This window comes from Nelumbo lutea, chromosome 4 (genome assembly GCF_056320005.1).
Source record: "Nelumbo lutea isolate HS-2025 chromosome 4, American lotus-T2T, whole genome shotgun sequence".
Taxonomy (NCBI): domain Eukaryota; kingdom Viridiplantae; phylum Streptophyta; class Magnoliopsida; order Proteales; family Nelumbonaceae; genus Nelumbo; species Nelumbo lutea.
Genome location: NC_142687.1, coordinates 34,522,299 through 34,544,004, shown reverse-complemented (window position 1 = coordinate 34,544,004; position 21,706 = coordinate 34,522,299). Strand labels below are relative to the sequence as shown.

The window sequence follows — 21,706 nt, the reverse complement described above, 5'->3', positions numbered from 1 at the left end:
GGAAGTGGGTACAATCACTGTGAAGTGTGGATGAGGGTAACTGTCTCCTTCTCCCTTTTCTCATCATCCACCATTTGTTTTTCAGCAAAGAACAAAATGCCTCTCCCTCTCATGAAAGTAGAATTCCCACAGAATCATTCTTTCCAATCTGGCTATTTGTCATTTTACAATGAACTGAATCGTCAATAGCTTCAAATCTATGCTGCATTCCTTTTGATTATGTATTACTTTAGTTTACAAATTATTTTATAGAGAATAAGTTCCTTAATGGTTTGCAGCCCAAAAAAAAAGTTCTTTAATGGTGTTGTCATGCTTGGGTTCCTGCTATCTCTCATTCCATGTACAAGTGGAGAGAATTGGAATTTCATTTACTAATAAAGATAAAGAGGTAAATGGTTTTTTCTTGGTTATTGTTATTTATCAGTATTTAGGTTCCCAATGAAAATAAACCACATTGCATTAATGGAATATGTTGAGAAATATTAATATAAAGGCGTTGAGCATATACATAACCAATTAATACAAGTCTTTATTCAAAAGCTTTAGGGCTATTTGATAAGGACTGCAGTGGTAGAACTGGATCACTTTGTTCACTAAAGAATGAAACAGCAAGTCATCATTTTTGTTCAGCCACTTCAACTGTTACTTAGGAACCCTAGATCAATATTTATATTTAAATGGCAGAACAATTTTCAAATTATCAGTGTATTGTATGATATGTATTGGTTTTTGAATCAATTATAAATTAAATATGTTACGGTCCATTTGTCCCATATTGATAATATGGGATGCTGTTGCAAAGTATATATGTGCTTGGATTCTCTCCCTCTAACAGAGAGTTTTTGGGAATGAATTCTCTAAGGCATGTAACAAATGGTATTAGAGCCTATATTATACCTTTCAATTGCAATCGTGCAGCACAAGTGATGGCGTTGGTATTACAGTGTTTGGCTGATGCTAGATGGACTAGTGCAAAGCTAGTCTGCGTGGGCACTAAGATTATAAAGCGTGGTAAAATGCTACGATCCATTTATTGATAATATAGGATGCTAATGTGAGATATCTGACATTGGTGGTATGGCATGTATTATTTTTATATATATCATGTAAGGTATGAATTGAAAGAACAGATAAGAAGTGGTAGGATTAAAGCAAATACGTAGCACTTAGATGGATAATGACCCAAAAATAATGTGATTAGTCTTAAAATTCTATGAACTGACATATGAACAAGACCATGAAGGTAGGTTTAGAACAAAGAAATGGGACCTAGACACAGGTAGTGATACTGATAATCGATCTTTCCTTATGGGCACCAACAACCAGGTGGGCCTAATGAAAGATTTCAGTGTTTCAGAGAGACCAAAGAATACAAATTCCAATACAATATATACAAAGATGTATATAACCAGAGTTTCAGCCTTGTAGGCTGAGAGTGTTTTCCAACTCCTCCATCATTCATGGTTCACATATATGGAGAGATGGGCTCCATCGATTTAGGTCTTGTCTGAGAGATCTGGTTCTGCAGCTTGAGCTTGATTTGATTGAATGCCCACAACCATTTGATCCCTCCATTTGTTGAATTTAAGAAGAGGCCTGTCGGCAGGTACAAGGGCCGTCCAGCCAATAGAGGCCCTGTTTGCCCAGGAGATAAACTTTCATGGGTGGATGGTGTCTGTCTGGAAATCATAATTCACAAAGATGGAGAGAGAGACCTTGTGATCGGTGGTCGGATAGCCGGTTCTGACTGAACACAAACCAGTGTTTTAAAACCCAGTCAGATGCTGAATCGTTTTCTCTCTGGGTTAATAATGTGTCAGTAGTTCAACTGTCAATGGGTCAACCTGCTATTAGCATTGATAAAAAAATTAAAAAAGATAATAAACCAATGGTTCAACCATTTGGGTCGATGGGTCATTCACTGAGACTGAGTGAAGGTTTTTGTGGGTTAAAGTTTGATTCGAACTGGGATTCTGACCAAACCACCGGTTTGACCAAATGGGTCAAGACAGGTTGGAAAAGGGAGCTAGCTAAAAATTAAATAAAGTGAAAAAGAAAAAGAGAGAAGTTGTTGAATAAATAAAAGGGGATTGAGCTGGATCCTGACATGAGTCTGTTACAAACTCATTTCCCCTGGTTCCAGTGTAAACTGATGAATAGCATACGAAACCTGCTCCAGTGAGTTCGAGGATTGCCCTATTAACCAGCCCTAGTCGTCATCTCCACAGCAGTCCAACATGTACCCCCCTCAAGCCAACTTCAACTGCTCAATTCAAGGACTAAGGCTGGCGATTCTTGAAACCATACCAGATTCTTCCCTTCTTGTACAGAAATTCATGTTGAAGCTATCTATCTATACACATAGCACAGACACCATTAGCTTAGGAGTTAGGTCTAAATGAAAGCAACAGAACTCGACCTACTGGGATAGAGCTCTATGGCCTCTACTTGGATGGATTAGATTTAGATGGACTGATGGAGAGAACCCAACTCAAAACTAGCCAAACCCAATTCATTCTGATTTTCTGACCCTCAACATCCTTCTCAGCTGGGTCCAATTTTTTCAGCCTGAGCTCATATTTGGTCATTCACACACCAAAATCAACTTATTAATCCATCCACCACCAACAAAAAAACCCTTGAGAATTGAGACCCTAGAAGTAAATGATTCTCTGGTGATAAGCTTAGATGAGGATGTTCATCACAATGAGATGATGATCTAGAAGATTGTGGTGGTGGTGGGGAGGGGGGTTGAATGTTTCCCAATTCCCACCCTCTCTGCAGTGAAAAAGGTCGTGGATCCCACGAAAAAAGGGCCAAGTGGGGACCACAGCCTTCTCATCTCTCTCTCTCTCACCTCTGAGTTGGGCCATGGATGGTCATTATCAGAACACTATAGATTTAACCCTTTTTTTCTGCTTCCAATGTACAACGAGGGACTATGTGTGCTTCAGTGTAAGCCCCACCATCCAATTCACCACCGCCCCCACCTCACATGCTTATCATGATGGTGTCCTGTCGTACGGTCAGGGGAAGGCTGGTGGTGGAGGTGGGACCATCGGACCGGAGTCCTCTGTCTTTCAACCTCCCCAATTATATTTCTACATTACTCCAGTCCATTTCTTTTCCTTTTGACAACCGATTTGACATCATTATTATCACTTCTCTCCTCCCTATTCCTCCTATTTATCTTCTTCTTTTTTTTGTTAAAAAAAATTACTTTTGCTTTTTCCAAAGTATTTTTCTAAAGCATCCCTTCTCCTTCACTCACATCAGAATTCAGAAACCCTCCCATCTCTGTACGAATGATCACATGAGATTAAAATTTCTGAAATTGGAATACAATTCCTCTCTCTCTCTCTCTCTCTCTGATTTCTCTGAATGGACAGAATCAAAACCCCCCAACTTACCATAAACGGAAAAAGTAAAAAACAAGAAGCATTTTTCCTCCCTCCTCTACCCTCTAAAATTCATTAAATAATTCAAGTTATCTACCAAAATACCAAACACTGCCCTCTAAACCCTAAACCAAAACCCATTTTTTTCATTTCTAATTCCAATTAAAACCCAAAATTTCTCATCCACTGGTTTGAATAAAAAAGGCAAATAATGGTACCTATATCTCATGTGAGGGCAACCCTCCTTCCTGGGAGATAAGATTTCTGGTTCTCCGTTCATCTGCCACTGCAGAGTGCAGACCCTGGAATTTCAAATCCCTGGATGGAATCGCACATGGGAATTCCTCCGGACAAATTGGAATTCCAATTAATCTCTGATTATTTATTTTAATCAATCTATTTTGTAATACCTATTTATTTTATAGGATCTCTTGCCGGCCCGAAAACTCCATCACCCCCATAAACAAAGTACTTAGATTTGATTAAGCCTTTAATCCTACTTAACAAACACTAATTACTCTATTAATAATTGGATTCTCGCGTCGAGATTGGCGTTTGATTCCTTTGATTTATTTTACAATTGTTACTACACTACATTATGCCCGGATTCCAATACGTACTTATTCACCTTAAATTAAGCGTTTAATTGAAAGAAGTAATTAATAATTAATCGGACAATTAATTAATAATTAATTGGGCCTTGAGTTCCAATTCCGATGAAGGGAATACTCACACCAGGATGGGAGGACAAGAGGAAACCTTCAAACCCTGTATTTCTATCTGCGCTGGCCTCTGGGACCTGACAAATGACCCCTTTTTGTCGAGCCCCTCTGATTTTGAATCACCCATTTGTGGCCCACCCATCGGCACTAATTTAGGGGTTTGGTGGGACCTACTAGTCTCAAAGATGAAGAATCTCGGCCGTTAGATTAGTTGGGTCTCATTTGATAAAGAAAGGCCGGCGAGTTCTTGGACAAGTTGGTCAACACGCATGCGTGGTTTTCTTAAATAAACGGTTAAACAATTTCATCAATAAAAGTAAACAAAAAATTAATAAAAATCGAAATAAGAATTTTTTTATTTCGAATAAATGAGGAAAATAAAAGCAGAGTGGAGAGATGAGAGAGTGAAGACTCTTCTCAGAGAGGGGGAGGAGCGATGAGCGAAGCCGCCAGCCCGCCACCGCCAGGGAAGGGCGTCGAAACCCAAGCAGGTCACACTCTGCTGTCTGCTCAACTCCGTTTTCCGGCGAGGTGCCTAGTCTACTCTACGGAAAATCAGTGGGGACCACTGCATGCTAACACGTGTCATGATCACGTGGTGATGGTCCAGGTGAGTGGGGGACGGGGGGTGGATTGGCAGTGCGCGTCGCCTCTCAAGTCCTATCTCATCTCTCTCGTAGTCTCGTGTTGGAAAGGGAAGCATCGTGGGGACGTCACGTCCGTGAGGGGGACGGCATTAAAAAGGGGGAAGCTTTTTCGTGCTGAGCACCAACGCCGTTAAGTCTAACGGAAATAATTACAGCGTTCCATTCCCATTATCCTATACACCATAGGTTTCAGTGGTGGACCCCACTAGGTCGAGATCCTACGGTCACAGTGATTTTAATCAATCATTATTACGAGTCGTACGCGCAACGCCCTCGCCTTCTCTTAATTTTCCATTTTCGTCCCTACCAACCATACCATATTTGTTATATGCACGATTCATTTCACCTGAGATACGCGCATCATCACTGACCCCACGGAGGGCGGGGGTGGTCCCACGTACCTGTTTGGGACACGTGTAGGGCGAGGGAGTAAAGCGTCTATTACGGATGATGCAAATTAATTACACGGTGCAAGGTGGAGGAGGCATCTTTTGATCTCTGTCCACTGTGACTTACAGTGTTTAATCTGGATTAACTGTAGTGAGTGTCAGTGACAGGTGGCAAGCCCCCTTGGGTCCATCAGAGCTCATGGGGTTGCGGTACCTCTACGGCTCCTTCATCTTTTAATAGTGTTGCTGGAAACTATTGGTGGAGAGAGAAAGAGAAGTTGGCTGTTGGTCCGTTCGATCTGAGATTTGTGAACATGATAAGGAGAGAGAAAAAAGATTTTTAGAGGTTTTCCTCATTTTTATTTTTGGGTTTTAGATATAGGCAGAGGAGAGAGAGAGAGAGAGAGAGAGAGAGAGAGAGAGAGAGAAAGAGAGAGGGGTTTCGCCTTTCTTATCTCCCAGGAGAGGACTTGTTCACTGTGGGTTCGTTGGAGCCCGCGCCCGTCACGAGTCTCTTATTAGCTTCTGATGGTAGAAGTGAAAAAACAAGTTCTTCTGCGTTATAAGACCAGATTCTTCTTCTTCTTCTTCTTGTTTCTTTTTCTTCTGCTTCTGAAGCGAAGCAACGGTCTCTCAACAGTATCGCTGTGTGTGGATTTTGAAAAAAACGGGAGATGAAGAGAGAGCATCAGGAGAATACAAGTGGAGGAGGTGGGAGCAGTGGAGGGTATTCAATGGCGGCGGCGGGGAAGAGTAAGATGTGGGATGAATTGGAGCAGCAGGATGCGGGAGTGGATGAGCTGTTGGCGGTGTTGGGATACAAGGTTAGGTCGTCGGAGATGGCGGAGGTGGCGCAGAAGCTGGAGCAGCTGGACATGGTGTTGGGCAGTGCTCAGGAGGATGGGCTTTCCCATCTTGCTTCTGAGACGGTTCATTACAACCCATCTGATCTTGGTACTTGGCTTGAGAGTATGCTTTCTGAGCTCAACGCTCCTCCCAATTTTGATCCCACTCCGTCTCAACAACCTTCTCTTCCTCAGTCCCTCGACGACTCGCTTCTAGCTCCAGCTGAATCTTCCTCCATCACCACCGTCGATTTCCCTAATTCCAGGCAGCAGCAGCAACAGCAGCAGATAGCTCAGCCTTCTCCAATTTATGATGAGCCTACGGATTACGATCTCAGAGCAATTCCAGGCGGAGCCATTTACGGCCATACCGAACCGTCGAACAAACGGATGAAACCCACATCGACATCGACGTCCGCATCTTCGTCATCGCCTCCGGCTGCTACCCCTGCTCCTGTAGGGGTCAGTGACGGGGTTTCGACCGAGTCGGCACGGTCGGTCGTACTAGTGGATTCGCAGGAGACCGGGATCCGTCTCGTCCACACCTTGATGGCCTGCGCCGAGGCCGTACAACAGGACAACCTGAAACTGGCCGAGGCACTCGTCAAACAGATTGGGTTGCTCGCCGTGTCCCAAGCCGGCGCCATGAGAAAGGTAGCCACATACTTCGCCGAAGCCCTGGCTCGTCGAATTTATAGGTTGTACCCTCAAGATTCCCTCGAATCGTCCTTTTCCGATGTTCTCCAGATGCATTTCTACGAGACCTGTCCATACTTGAAGTTCGCCCATTTCACAGCCAATCAAGCCATTCTGGAGGCCTTTGCCGGCAAAAGTAGGGTGCACGTCATCGACTTTAGTATGAAACAGGGGATGCAGTGGCCGGTTCTGATGCAGGCGCTCGCTATGCGTCCCGGTGGCCCACCTGCCTTCCGATTAACTGGTATAGGCCCTCCCCAGCCGGACAACACCGACGCTTTACAGCAAGTTGGGTGGAAGTTGGCCCGACTGGCTGAGACCATCCACGTCGAATTCGAGTACAGAGGGTTCGTCGCCAACAGCTTGGCCGACATCGACGCGTCGATGCTCGATATCCGGCCGAGCGAAGTCGAGGCCGTGGCGGTCAATTCCGTCTTCGAACTGCACCGGTTGCTGGCCCGGCCGGGGGCGATCGAGAAGGTATTATCGTCGATCAAGGAGATGAAACCCAAGATCGTGACCATCGTCGAACAAGAAGCAAACCACAATGGGCCGGTTTTCTTGGACCGGTTTACAGAAGCTTTACATTACTACTCGACTCTGTTCGACTCACTGGAAGGCTGCGGGATGTCTCCGCCAAACAGTCAAGACCAGTTGATGTCGGGGGTGTATCTGGGACAGCAGATCTGCAACGTGGTGGCTTGCGAAGGGGTGGAGCGGGTGGAGCGGCACGAGACCCTGACCCAGTGGCGGAATCGGTTGGCATCGTCTGGGTTTGCTCCGGTTCACCTAGGCTCTAACGCGTTCAAGCAAGCTAGCATGCTGTTAGCCTTGTTTGCGGGTGGGGACGGTTACAGGGTGGAAGAGAACAACGGGTGTCTGATGTTGGGTTGGCATACTCGGCCCCTCATCGCCACCTCCGCTTGGCAACTCGCCGCCGATTCAAAATGAGTCAACTCAACCACTGAGCAGAGAGAACTCAGCGAAAGTCGATTGATCTCACTTGTACTGGTACGTGGGTACGAGACGGAGACCGAGTCACTGAGCTAGTCGACCCAGACCCAGCACCGACCAAGCAAGAAGCAGATGGAGTGCAGTTCAGTGCTGAGTTGGGCGCATGAAAGTGAGATCCCACTACCGAGAACTGTGTGTCTCCGACCTCTTTATTTTTCAGCTTTTTTTCCGACCTTTTTTTTTCTCTCCTTTTCATTTTCCTGCCTTTTTTTCCTCTGTAATCTCAACGGTGGATGAAATGTGAAATGTGTATTTTTATAAATATCTTTTTTTTTTGAATAAAAGCAGAGATTTTTCTTTTCACCTTTTACTCCCAATGTTTGGAATTGGTTATTATTTGGTACAAACGAGGGCATTTAAACATTTTTTGGTTTAATTAGGCCTTTTTTATGTTTACAGGAGATGGAGCAAAAGGGCATATTAAAGCCTGTTGATTGGCCGGGGGTCATGGGCTTTCTAACTTTTAGGGTTTAGCATGAATGATTTGACCCTCTTTTGGATAAGAATTGGACATCCCATTCACAACCCAAAATTTGAATTAGGCTTTCCCAAATGTTCTTATTTTGGTTGGTGAATCGTGAAGTATTGGGCATCAAATGGGTGTGGAGGGGAGGGAGAGGAGAAAGAAACCCTAGTAATTGACTAGCCAACAGTGAGGGAGAAAGCAATTTGGTGCCAAAATTGGGTGTAGGAAGAGAGAGAGAGAGAGAGAGAGGTGGAAAAACCCTAATAATTGATTGGCCAATCGAGGAGAGAGCTAGAGAGCAATTTGGTGCTAAATGGGTATAGACTAGAGAAAGAGTGACCCAAGTAATTTGGCACCAAGAACTTGTTTGGAAAACTTTGTGATACTGCCACATGAACATCAATCATACCTTTACCGAAAAAAAATCAATCATATAGGAGATTCAACTTTATTAATAAATTAGACCATATTCAATTCAAGTTGAGGCAAGAACATTACATTTTTCATCAGGTTTTGCACTTGTTTTATTTGTCCTATGTGGCTCTTAATAGAACCTATGCATTAGAAACAATAATAAATAGAAGGGATGCCCTGAATTTTGTGCGGAAATATCTCTCGTTTGTTCTCGGTGTAGCATGAAAAACCATGGTTCAGGATGCTTCAGCTTGAAACATTGAATGGAAGGAGAGGGAGATTGTCCTTGGTGGGGGGAGGGGTGGAGAGAGAGAGAGAGGTGATTGGGGTTAATAATTGTTGATTAAACTAACATTGGGAGAAGCCAAGTCAAACCAAGATTGGTGATAAAATTCGGAAAGGAAAGCTCTGCTTGGCACTGAAGATGATGAGACGAATGCTGTTAGTGGATGACAAGCGTTGCCTTCTCAACACATCTCACACACCCACATATATCCTTTTAGCCTCTCTCTCCAAAAATACACAGCTGCAGATTGATTGGGTATGGGGTCAATTCCTCTTCATGGGCTTGAAACAGTTCATGTAATTGTGATTGAAAACGACTAGAGCTCTTGATTAAGACAGGCTAGCTCCTCCACCTACAACAAGCCTATAAGCCTATATCGATCACATTATCTTTTTCAAACAGACAAATGGAGTCTCTGGTCTCCATTTTGAGAGAGCTTGACATTTCCCTTTCCTTTGGTTTAAAGCTATTAGGAAAAACACGTCAACACCTACCCTAATGCATCTCACACAGACTTCCATGGAGTTATGTAATGCCATTCCTTTTCTACTGTATGTATCTTCTACTTGTGAACAGACCTTGATTTTAATGCTGGTGAGGGAATATTATTGACTACTTGGAAAAGTAGATTTGAATGCGTTGGCAGCCCATACGGCCATACTCCCATCTCTTTCAACTTCCTCTACAATTACACGCCTTTATCCATTTCAACTATTTAAACTTTACCATATAAGGCTCTACAGGGCATTTGATTCATCTCTCTTTGCTAGTTTGGTGGGTCAAACCCCTTTAGATCCTTGTTACTTTTCTTTTTCCTAATATTGAGAGCATGGCCTTATTGGGAAGGGTCGGGTTGCCTGTATTGAATTCATATGGTCAACTCATAACATGAACTGGTAAAACCCTTGCTACTTGGGTAAATGATATCATGATATATCAAATACATTGAGACACTAGAGTCCAACTTCTTTAGAACATGGAAGTAGGTCTCACCCGATTGTGAATCAGAAATGAGGGTGTAGACCTGGACTTGATAACTTGGTCCAGCCCACTTCATGGTTAGACCCTATAAAAATATCAAAGAGGGATCGACACAAGTTGATCAAAATAGTCATGGGTGACAACGGAGAAGCTATTTAGCTCTTCTAATAGGCTTATCATTTTTGAAGGAAAGTCTGTGAAGGAAGGGCTTATTTCTAGTTCTTAAATTACTTGCTACATGTGCTATAATTTTGCCACCTATTTGGTATTTACCTTTATCAAAAGACGGATGCTGCTTTTACAATGGCATTGAGAATTAGAGATTTCTACTCTCACTGTTGCTTTTACATGTGTAGAGGGTATTTATGTGTTCGCCAATATCTTCGTTTTCATATATACTGACCCATCTAATTTAAACAGTTCATATCATCAACTAATGCCAATTTACTCAGTTGGTATGTTAGCTGGTTTATTGCAACAGGTAACAGCGATGCGGATTCTAGTCCCGTTACCATTGACTTTAAGACTATGTTTGGTTTGAAGGAAAAGCTAAGGAAGGGAAGGGAAAGGTAAAAAACCTTTACAAGCCTACTTTTTCTTTCAAACCAAACACAGCCTATAGGAGAGTTATTAGTTGATGTTATTGTATCCTCAACCCGCCACACACAAAAAAAGCAAAAAAAACAAAAAAGGATTTGTGGCTCCTATGGGGGTCCAGGTCACGTGTATAGAATATCATCTACAACACTTGTTAAACTTGGGGATGACCGAAAAAGACGGGTGGAAATAAAAAAAAAAAAAATTGAAGTGCCTATAGTTTACTGATAGATATGGCAAATAGCAAAACAGGATTCAGCAATGTAGCTAACCCTATATGGTGAGGACAACGCTTGGATAATGACGAGGTCAATGATATTAACAGAATTTTAATTTCAAGTTATATATATATATATATATATATATATATAATTATCACAAGTTAGATCCTTTTCTGACCTTTCATGGTGATTTTTGTTTCTAGTATTTATTGTTTTATTAGGTAGTCTTTCTCTTTGAGTTAGTGCCATAAATTTCAAACATTATCATTTAACTTTGTCCATGATCTTTTATAAGAGACAATTATATCATGTAAAAAAAAATTCATTAATATAAGAAATTAAAAAATGAATGGTAGAGTGGTGAACATTATAATTAATTTTTTTTTCTCCTAAACCAAATTTTCATTCCACCTGATGGTTATTTCTTAAATCTTTCATTTAACTCATTCAACAAATAATATGGGTTCTATTTTTCCAATTATTTAGTTCATATACTAGTAATTTTGCTACTCTACTTGGCACTTCACCAAAACTGCAAATCTCATCCTTATTCTACAGTATGTTTAGAATTATATTTCTCACCTCTCATGTATTTTTTTGCATCTATCCATGAACTAAATCCTTGTTTTAGAAGGAATTTCACTAATATTATATTGATTGCATTTTAATTTTAATTTCATAATTCCCATGTATTTGACTTTCCTTACTAGAACAAGAACCCTTATTTTTGAAAGTGAATTTTCTGACCAACAAAAAAAATGTTGTTTCACTACTTTTAAGTTATGACAAAAACAAATCTCTTATGTCGCGTTTGATAACACTGAAATGGGGCTCTGATATCTGAAAAACTTGCTTTCCAAATGTTAAATCTCGTTTGTGTTACATCTGAATATATAATACATCTAAAATGTGATAATAGGTTTGTTGTAGTAAGAGTTACCCATTGCGGAACATGTTCAAACATGTTTCAGATGGTTCATGATGACTAAAATGACTTTTAAAAACAAAAAAATATTATAGATGTCCTGAAAAAAAGCATAATTTCTATTTTCAGATGTCAGATCTGTAAAAATAGCTTTTTCTGTTAATACCATAGCAATCCAAACATAACCACCACACTGAGGAACAGTTTTGTTGAACACCATTTTGAATTTCTTATTGCATGTACAATTATGAGTAATTTTTTTTTTATCACCATCTTTGGAGCAGGATCCAATAAGATCGTGTTTGGAAAACTAGATGGTTATGTAGTTTACTTCTGTATATGTGGAAAGTGGTATTATAAATTATAATTCTAAAAATTCTAAAATCTGAAAAAACAGAGAAAATGGATAGGCTTAAATTCATCAGTGTTCTAATTCCAAGCTGTAAATTAAATAGCAGAATCCAGAAACATGCTAAATTGGAGATGCTTGATAGCAACTCATGGTCATATACTAATGAATATTCATTATGTTTTAATTTCAAGTTAGATTTATACCATTTATTGGAGTTTCTTTTGGGAGAAAACCCATTTTATATTTTAGGGGTTGTTTGTCAATATGTATGTTTTTGTGACAGTTGTTTTTGCATTGATGCAATTTCAATGTACGTTAAGGGTCCTTTTGGTTCTTTTCTAGAATTGGAATTTTAATAAGCTGGAATGAAATCTCAATTACTAAAGGAGGGGGAGGGAATGACCATTCTCTCAAACGGGTGGATTCAATTTCACCAGGGATGTGAATGGGATTCCGATTCGCCCAACCAAATGATTGGAATCGGAATGAGTCATTCCAATTCCGATTCCTGACCCTTATTCCCTTGAATCAAAGAGGCCCTAAATTCTCTGAATCTATTATTATATTAATGGTTAATAGTTTGTAATCTCTAAGTATTTGGAAGGTTCAAGGCAGCCCAGATGAGCTGCAGACAAAATCATGCATATCGGTCTCGGCTACCTATCACGAGTGAACATGCCAGTGCTCACTGTGGACTTCATATGTACTGAACACCGGCATATTCGCTCGTGATAGATAGCCCAGCCCGGTGTACATGATTTTGTCTTCAGTCAATCCAATTCGGTTCAAGACTTCAGGGTGACCCAACGAGTTGAGCATTGGGCTGATAATTTGGTCTCTGTGGGAATTGGATTGGCTGGTCTGGGAGGGTTTGCGTCCATCGTTGGTATAAAAGAGTAGACATAATACAGCCGGCGGTAGGTGCTTACTAAAACAACTCTGATTCAACTGCTTTAAGAAAATGTCGATACTGGTCACTGGATAGCTATAGAGAGTGATTTCAATGTGGATATACATCAGCTAGAGAGAATGATTTCATGGGCAGAAGATTACAAACATCCTCATTATTTGATATTACAGTCATCTCTTGTTGCTTGTTTCTTGTCAACATCCTTTCTTTTTTGGATCGACCTTGTCAACATATCCCTTGGTCTCTGCGCTCTGCCGCTCTCGTCAGAGAACGACCCTCGCCGCCCGAGCTTCTTCATGCCGTGACCCACAGTCCACAGTCAGCAGCTACGTGTGGAAATTGGAATAAATCTCCCAACCCTCTTACCGATTTGCTGCAATTTGCGCTTTAAGCCTCAGGACGTGGACCATGGACAGTGTTTTCACACACTCTCTCTAAGGATTTGACTGAGCATTGTTCATGAAAACCAACAACGCAGGAGCTGCCCACAACCGCCTTAAAAAACCATTATAATTGGGCAAAGCATGTCATTCTCATCTCCCTTTCTACCTATTCTTTTTCGTGTTTTTATGTTGATGGGACTCACCTACCTTCCCAAGTTGAGACCTGAACTAATAACCTCTTGTGCACTTATGGAGCTGAAATCCTGCACAAGTCCAATCTGTAGAGAGTCCTGTTTAAGACAAACAGAGAAAAGATAAGCTCATAATTTGTGGTGGGTGTTGGTAGAAGAAACCCATAATTCACCTAGAAAGTAGGCTATAAAGATGAACAGAGAACCACCCCAGATAAGTGCAGCCAAATTTCAGTCCGGGACCATGAGATAAAAGGCATCCCGGCCACCTCCTTCCCGCCCCCAGAAACTCATATGTTGAAAGGGGGTTTAACATATACAAAGTTGTTAGGAGGAGTGATTGAGATTGGAGAGAGTGGGAGACAAGATGATTGGTCTAGGCTCTTTTTGGAGTTTCATAATCCAGAGGCAGAGACGCTTGGCTGATAATGTTGATCATGATTGATGTAGAAATCCCTGGTTGGCTATGTGACTCTTTTGCTTTTAATTTGATTGGCTTCCACCTGAGCCCTACCCTCAAGAAGCATTCGCACGTGATGAATGACAGGCTGAGAGCACAGACCACCCAACTGGACGGCCATGGTGATGCTACCCCTGAATGAATGCTTCGTTGCTTTGTTTCTTTCTTTAACACGTTTTTGTTCTGGCCGTGCTAAGCCAGCCTAAATTGGAGGACCACCAGCCTGGCACTGGCAGGGCATAACTGGTTCAGGTCACAAATGGGTCTTGAAGTTGAAGGGGTAGGGCCATAGGGGTAATCTTCACTACGGTTTTTGGTTTTTGAACCACCGTTTACCTGCATGGCTGATTCTGTTTCACTCCTGAACTGCTTTTTGGTAAAAAATTGTTGATTTATTCAGTGACCTGTTGACTCTGAGCAGTCAAATTGTTGACCTGTTCAACTTGTACAACGATTTCTGTAGAGTTGTAAATTGGGCCATGCCAGGCACGATACAAAGTTATCGGTCATTTATTCTAATTGTAATTTTTTTAATTTCATATATAAATAATACAACTTGTAATTTTTTAATTTTATTTTACTATTTCATATATAAATAATTGTATACATAAAAATTCGTGTAAAATAAAATTTTAAGATTTTTTTTTCTATTTCTTGTCTATTTTGTTAATTTATTTTGAACTTTTTCATTACATTTTTTTCAAAATTTAAAAAATATATACCTCTCATGGATTCACCCAGTCCACTAATCCATTGCCTGGCCTGGCCTGGCCCAAGACTTAGCCCATGGCACAATATGATACAGCACAGGCCCGTTTGGGCCCATTCTGGACCAGACCTCTAAAATATCCTAGAGGTAGCAAGCATGGCCCAATTTACACTTCTAGGTCTTTGGCTATTTTTTTTTCTTTTAATTATTATTTTTTATTTTTTTTAAATTGCAACGAGCCACACATTCCAATTGGTTGATCAAACTGTTGACCAGAAAACCGGTGGCCAAAGTGGTTCTGATCTTGATTGGTTTTTAAAACAATTTTTTTTTCTTTTTTTATGAAGGCTTCAGTCATGTTTCATTCATTCAAGAGATTGGTACAAAGAGATACTAACCAGGCCAAATAAAGAATATAAATACATTCTCAAGAAGAACAAAACAAATAGATGAAATTATGAGAATCAGAAGAACTTCTACAACAAAAGCAAGGTGAGTTAATATCACCAACAGAAGTGGATAAGAACATCTTCAAACCACCATAACTGACGAACAAACTGACAAGAGGAATTACCAATCAAACCGAAAACTGATCACACCAAAAAACTGCTGACTTTTAAGGCCTATGCATATGATGAATAGCCACGCCTCATGTGCTAGATGGGTCCCAGAACAGGAAAGGTAGTCTAACCTGACTGTTTGGATGGTCCAGGTTGATAGTTTTCCTGTTGAAATGATCCAAACCATAAAAAAGATCCTGGACCCAGTGAGCCGCTTGAGTTACCGGTTTGACCAGATGCGTCAAGGATGGGTTGAAAAGATTGCGCACAGAGTCACCATTCAATGTGGGGTCTTACACTAAGAAAATCCAAAGGCTTCTTCTCTGGACCCAGCAGCCCATTTCTGTCAACTGGACAATAACTCCTCTTATAACTTTAAACTTCCATCCAAAGCAGCTTTATGCTCAACAATTTTGTTTTAGCTTTTATGGGTGGCATTATCAGTACAGATAATGGCGAATGAAAGGGCTAAACTTGGCCACGTAGCAAGGGTTAGCCACTAACAAAAGTGAGAAAGGTGCATTAGCCACCGAAGAAGATTTGACGTATTTTAAAAAAATGAATTTTTTAACTTTTATTTGAAATTTAAAATATCGATACAATATATTCCATATTATATTGGTATTTTAATAGACAGATTATTTATATTAAAAAAAAAAAAAACAGGTGCGATGACTTTCCTTCTTCACTGAAACAATTTAAACAGAATCTAACTACTGTCTGTCAACTGTCATTAAGATCTATTCTGGAAAGATGGGTCTAACAATCATTTTCCTCTAAGTGGAACCAAGTTAAGATGAGGTCCCTATGCAACTTTCTACTTCTCCCTTAATCGAACATAAACTGAGGTTAAATTTGGTTGGAAAGAAAAGATAGGGAAAGAAAGAGAAAAATAGGGAAACTTACACAAAACAGGTCTTGTTGGATCAAACATGGGAGCTCAGATCTCCAACCTATACATTCTTCCCACATCCCTCTCCACAGCATACTACAATCACACATTGAAAATATCTCCATTGTTATTCATGAATAGATATTCTCAATGCATGGCAGTAGTATCTTAAGGGTAGGAGATCTGGACCGTTGAAGCACCTGGGTACCCTCACAATTTGAGACTTGTCCCATGTATTAAGAGTTTATGGGTTCCAATTTCTAACAAAAATAATGGCCGTGCCACAAATCATAATTTAAAAATGAATATGAGACTAAACCATATCACAAAATAGGATTCATGTAGTCGATGCCCCACTCTAACCTTCAAAAATGGGTCATGTGTTCTCCACTCAAGATGTAATATGTTTATGTCCGAAAGGATTTTCTAATTGGGATCACCTTGTCTCCAATATTCCAAGTATTTCTTGAGTGGTACAAACTACAAAAAGAAAAAAAAAACATTTTTTTTTATTTAAAAATATGCACAAAAATGGCTTTCTATGCCCAAGTTGCAAGCACTTTAAAACTGAAATTTTGCTGCATGGAACAGTGACACCCATTTGGGCTTTAATCATATTACATGGAAGAGTTGTGGGTTGGGCCCTGTCCAAGCCCAACTTACAGCCCTATAAGATGGCCGAACATGAAACATTAGATAGTTTTACTTGTTTTGAATTAAACTTGTAATTTTAATTCAAAAAACTTTTTCCTAATAAGATCAAGTGGGAAAGACTTCCAGACATCATTGATTTCTATCAAGTGGCCTTGTACAGCTACCTTTACATTCTTTTAATCCACATCTACCTCTATATACTACTTTGTATTATAAAAGCCAAGCTCAACTACGATGAATTTATTGATATTAGCTGCACATTAAATTCAGATCTAAACCAATTGCATTAAAGTCTGATTTGCTTTTATTTATTCATTTTTTACAAACTGTATTTTTACATTTAATAAGATATACTTACCATCATTTTCAACCAATCATGTCTTTCGTTGAATAATGCAGCGGATGCAACCTAAATTTTGCCATAGAAGCCATGCAAAATTTTGGTATTCTAATTCAAAATGGGCCCTAAGAAGGGCTTGCTTAGGATATGTGTCATGGGATGGGACTCTCTTTTTTGAGCCCTAATCATCCAGACACAGCCCAGAGGGAATATTCCTCCATTTTTTAGGCATTTCACTAAGAAATCCCCTAGCAAACTCCTTGCTATTTTGGTTGATAAATAAAATTTTGCAGTATTGGAAATTATATATATTTCTGCTTTAGTTTGATAAATAATATTCAAGTCTTTCTGGGTTTTGAATCTTTTTGTTGACAACTTAATTCCTGATTAAGTCATCCATAGGATTGAGTTAGACATGCGTCCATTGACAAAAGTCACAAAGCATGCAAACGAAACATATAGAAATTATTATTTTTTGTTTTATTTGAAATATAAAAAATCCTGTAAATTTAGGCCGACCCAAGCCCATATGGGATGATTGGCTTTGGGCCCAGAACCTTGGGTTGAGTTCATCATGCTTGGGCCCTGCTGCGTTCAAATATATTTAAGCTGTCAGGCGAGGTTAGATTCATTTTTCAGACTGATGACCGGTCCAACCCAACACTAGCAAAACTATGACCTATTCCATATGATGATAGTCCTCAGTTGATCTGCTCAACGTCTAGCACCTGCATTCTGGCTCACTATTAACCTTGTTAACAGATCCTAAGAGATCAAATACTTGTTAACCCATTCCTTCCTGCTTTGAATTCACATTTTGAGATTCAGATACTTGAATTACAACAGACGATCACAGCTACAACATGGTAACTAAGTGGGAAGCTGTCTAGTCCCATTTGGGTGTTGTTGACTTCAGGCCTTGTCCTAATTTTGTTTGTGTTTGATTTTATACAAACCCAAGAAAGTTAGGTGTCTAGGGCTAGAGAGGAAAAAGAGAATTAGCTAGACCTACACCTAACAGTACATGTCTTCTTTTTTATTGGAAAGAGAAAGCAAACAAATTTGATCAGGCCTAGAATTATTTCATATGACAAAGAATAAAGGTATAGGAAGAATATTTCTTTATTGTATTGTCTTATGAACTAGAGTTATAGATTTTTCTTTTTCTTTGAGAGGGGTAAGGTATTTATGTCTCTCCTTGTATGTTTTTATTTTGATATTTAATAAAATTATATGATGGCCAAATTTCCGGTTATAATCTACGAGGTGCCTCCACATGAATCAATATGGACATATGCCCTCTTGATCGGAACAAACCCTACGATATGGGTAACTAGGTATATATTAATGGGTCCATTTTAATTGAAGAGTTGGAATTTTAATGAATTGGTATATCAGGTAAGGTGCATATTGTATAAATCTTTAGGTTGTGTTTGGTTGCAATGCAAATAAATATGCACTGATACAAAATCATGGCAGTGCAAATGATTTGAGTGTAAATTCTGACATATTTTTGTTTCAAATTTTAGCTTATTTTGTTTGATTACAATATAAATGAAGTAAATTAATACATGGAGCACAATAAAGTAAAATCCAAAATAAAATTAAACAAGACTTTGCATTTTTTTACATTTGCACTCCCGTACATTTGTATTAGTGCAAATAAAGTTGCACTGCAACCAAACACATTAAGCTCAGTTTGGAATGAGTACAAAACCTTGTAGAGCACAAAACCTTGTATTTTGTATTATTTTGTATGCATTTGCACTGTAAAGATTTGTATTTGTACTCTTTCCAAACTGAGCCTTATGAATGAATTAGAAGATGCATTGATTAGGTCTGATCAAGATTCAGTTTGGGAATATCACATTTTGATGTAACCGTTTTCGGCCACGTACCAATGTTTTGTGATGTAAAATTTTTTGGCAAAGTACCTCGTTATTCGACTCGGTGGTGGCGTACCTTAGTGACGAGCTACTTGGTGGCGAACTGCCTGGTGGCGAATTGCTTTGGTGGTGAACTGCTTTGGTGGCGAACTGCCTGGTGAAGAACTCCCTGGTGGCGAACTTCCTGGGGGCGAACTGCCTTGGTAGCAAATTGCCTGGGGGCGAACTGCCTTGGTGGCGAACTGCCTGGGGGCGAACTGCCTGGTGGCGAACTGCCTGGTGGCGAACTGCTTGGGGGCGAACTGCCTTGGTGGCGAACTGCCTGGGGGCGAACTGCCTTGGTGGCAAACTGCCTGGAGGCGAACTGCCTGGGGGCGAACTGCCTGGTGGCGAACTCCCTGGTGGTGAACTGCCTGGGGGCGAACTGCCTTGGTGGCGAACTGCTTGGGGGCGAACTGCCTTGGTGGCGAACTGCCTTGGTGGCGAATTGCCTCGAGGCGAACTGCCTGGTGGCGAACTGCTTTGGTGGCGAACTCCCTGGTGGCGAACTGCTTGGCGGCGAACTGCCTTGGTGGCGAACTGCCTGGGGTGAACTGCCTTGGTGGCGAACTGCCTAGGGGCACTGCCTGGTGGCGAACTCCCTGGTGGCAAACTGCCTGGGGGCGAACTGCCTTGGTGGCGAACTGCTTGGGGGCGAACTGCCTTGGAGGCTAACTCCCTAATGGCGAACTGCCTAGGGGCGAACTGCCTTGGTGGTGAACTTCCTGGGGGCGAACTTCCTACTAGGCGGTCAATGCCTTAGAGAATGTTGGAGCTCCCTGGTGCGGCGCAATCCGACTGCCCTCAGCATGAGGTGGTCTTCTTTCCTTTGTAGGCTGCGGGAGATGAGGGACATGCGAGAACTTCATCTTTTCCTCCTCTTTGTAGGTGGCAGGAGCTGAGAGACCTGTGAGAACTCCATCTTTTCCTCCTCTTTGTAGGTGGCGGGAGTTGAGGGACCTCCGAGAACTCCATCTCTTCCTCCTCCTTGTAGGTAGGGGGAGCTGAGGGACTTCTGAGAACTGCATCTTTTCCTCCTCTTCGTAGGCGGCGGGAGCTGAAGGACCTGCGAGAACTGAATCAGAGGTCCCGGGGGTACTTTCCCGGTGGGGGCTCTCCGATGCTTAAGTTAGCACTCTTATTGTAGAGAGCTTTGAAGATAATATGAGAGAGCTAGAGAGCAGGGTTACTTCCCTTTCTTTTCCATCCCCTTCCCCTTTGGGGGGTGAGGTCTTTATATACCGGAGTCTTCGCGAGTTAGGTGGGTGAAAAGCCTCCAAACGGTAAGACTCGTCGCATCCGGTCAGAACCGGGGTATGGTGGTGAACTCCTCGAGGTCGTCAGGCTGGTGCTTGTGTCAGGCAGCCAGGTCGGCGCTTGGGCCGGGTTGTCAGAGGGGTGACTGCGTCAGTCGGCGGGTCAGTGTTTAGGCCAGGTCGTCAGGTCGGCGCCTGTGTCAGTCGGCGGGACAGTGCCTAGATCAGGTCGTCAAGCTGGCGCCTGTGTCAGTCGGTGGGTCAGTGTCTAGATCAGGTCGTCAAGCTGGCGCCTTGGCCGGATCATGCGCTAGGCTAGTCCAGGTCGGCCAGGTCGCGCAGGCCGCGCGTGCGCCGTGCAGTTCGTGCGCGCCACGCAGGTCGCGCAGGCGCACGTCAGGCCGCACGCAGGTCGCGCCAGGCCGGCCAGACAGGTGCCCGGGTGGGTCACAAACTTCGTAAGTTTGTTGGCTGGGTATTTTCCTAGTTGTCACGAGGTGCCACGTGTCACAATTTTACTGGAGGGTCAAATCTGCCCTCATCACATTTCAACTATCTGAAACTAGAGGCAAGAGCTTGGTTTGGACTCTGAGCCACAAGACCTGTAAATTAGTCTGATGCCTCATAGCTCACCATCTCTTATTTATTCATGAGAGTGTAATCAACAATTAAGGGTTTTTTTTTTAAACGTGAATTGTTTTTCTTGTTGTGTTTCAAAAATAAATAAAGTCCTCTGGTTTGAAAACAATTTATCTCTTAAAAAAACATGGAAACCATGTTTCTTTAAAACTGAAACGAAAAACCTGTTCTTGAACTTCTGGTTTGAAAAATGTTGTTTTTGTTTTAAATCATACAATCTGCCTCATCATATTTCATAAGTCATACAATATTTGTATTCCAACCCTTGTTTTTTGTTTTAAAAGCCGACATTGTAATGACTTTAAAACCATGAATTTGTTTGTTGAAACTTGAAACAAAATCAACTTTGTTCTTTTCTATTGATGCAACAATTTAAAAAACAAATGAAAACAAAAATATTAATGTAGAATACCTCTTGAATGGGTTATGGGTCCTTACAAGGAGCCTATATGGCTACCTTATATTTGTTAGAGTTTGATGTTTTAACTAAGAAACAGAGCCTTAGAGAACCAAATGTGCAAATTCCTAATAGGGTATTCTCCGGCATGAATGGTTTTGTTTTTATTATTTCTAAAATATGTCACATAGATTAAAAAATAAAAAACATGTTTTTGGATGTGTGTTTTTTATTACCATTTTTTTTAAATAAGGTGATTCTTTTTAATTTTTTTTTGATAAAAAACACCTCCAATGTTTCTGAGTTGAAACAAAAGCATGCCATTTGCATTAAGGCTGACATGGGCTACTTGTATATGCTGCGTTAGAGCTCCTTTTGATCATACTAAGCCCATTCAATGGGCTTGGGTTAAAAGTAAAATTAAAAAAAAAAAAAGA

General features: G+C 41.0%; 1 protein-coding gene and 1 long non-coding RNA gene across 2 annotated transcripts; one reads left to right on the top strand and one right to left on the bottom strand.

Moving 5' to 3' along the window:
* The first annotated feature begins 5,410 nt into the window (after positions 1 to 5,410).
* On the top strand, positions 5,411 to 8,014 carry LOC148855128 (DELLA protein GAI1-like). Its single transcript, XM_088984427.1, has one exon. The coding sequence runs from the start codon at positions 5,831 to 5,833 to the stop codon at positions 7,646 to 7,648; it is 1,818 nt and encodes a 605-aa protein (XP_088840553.1). The 5' UTR covers positions 5,411 to 5,830; the 3' UTR covers positions 7,649 to 8,014.
* A 4,891-nt stretch (positions 8,015 to 12,905) lies between these two features.
* LOC148855127 (uncharacterized) lies at positions 12,906 to 13,895 on the bottom strand. The gene is made up of 2 exons (XR_016112333.1): positions 13,647 to 13,895; positions 12,906 to 13,536 (listed from the first exon to the last, which is right to left on the bottom strand). It is a non-coding gene; the product is annotated as an uncharacterized LOC148855127 (long non-coding RNA).
* Between the last annotated feature and the right edge of the window lie 7,811 nt (positions 13,896 to 21,706).

Bases quoted from the DNA above. Each gene is read 5' to 3' on its own strand.
- LOC148855128 (XM_088984427.1), top strand. From the start codon at position 5,831: ATGAAGAGAGAGCATCAGGAGAATACAAGTGGAGGAGGTGGGAGCAGT.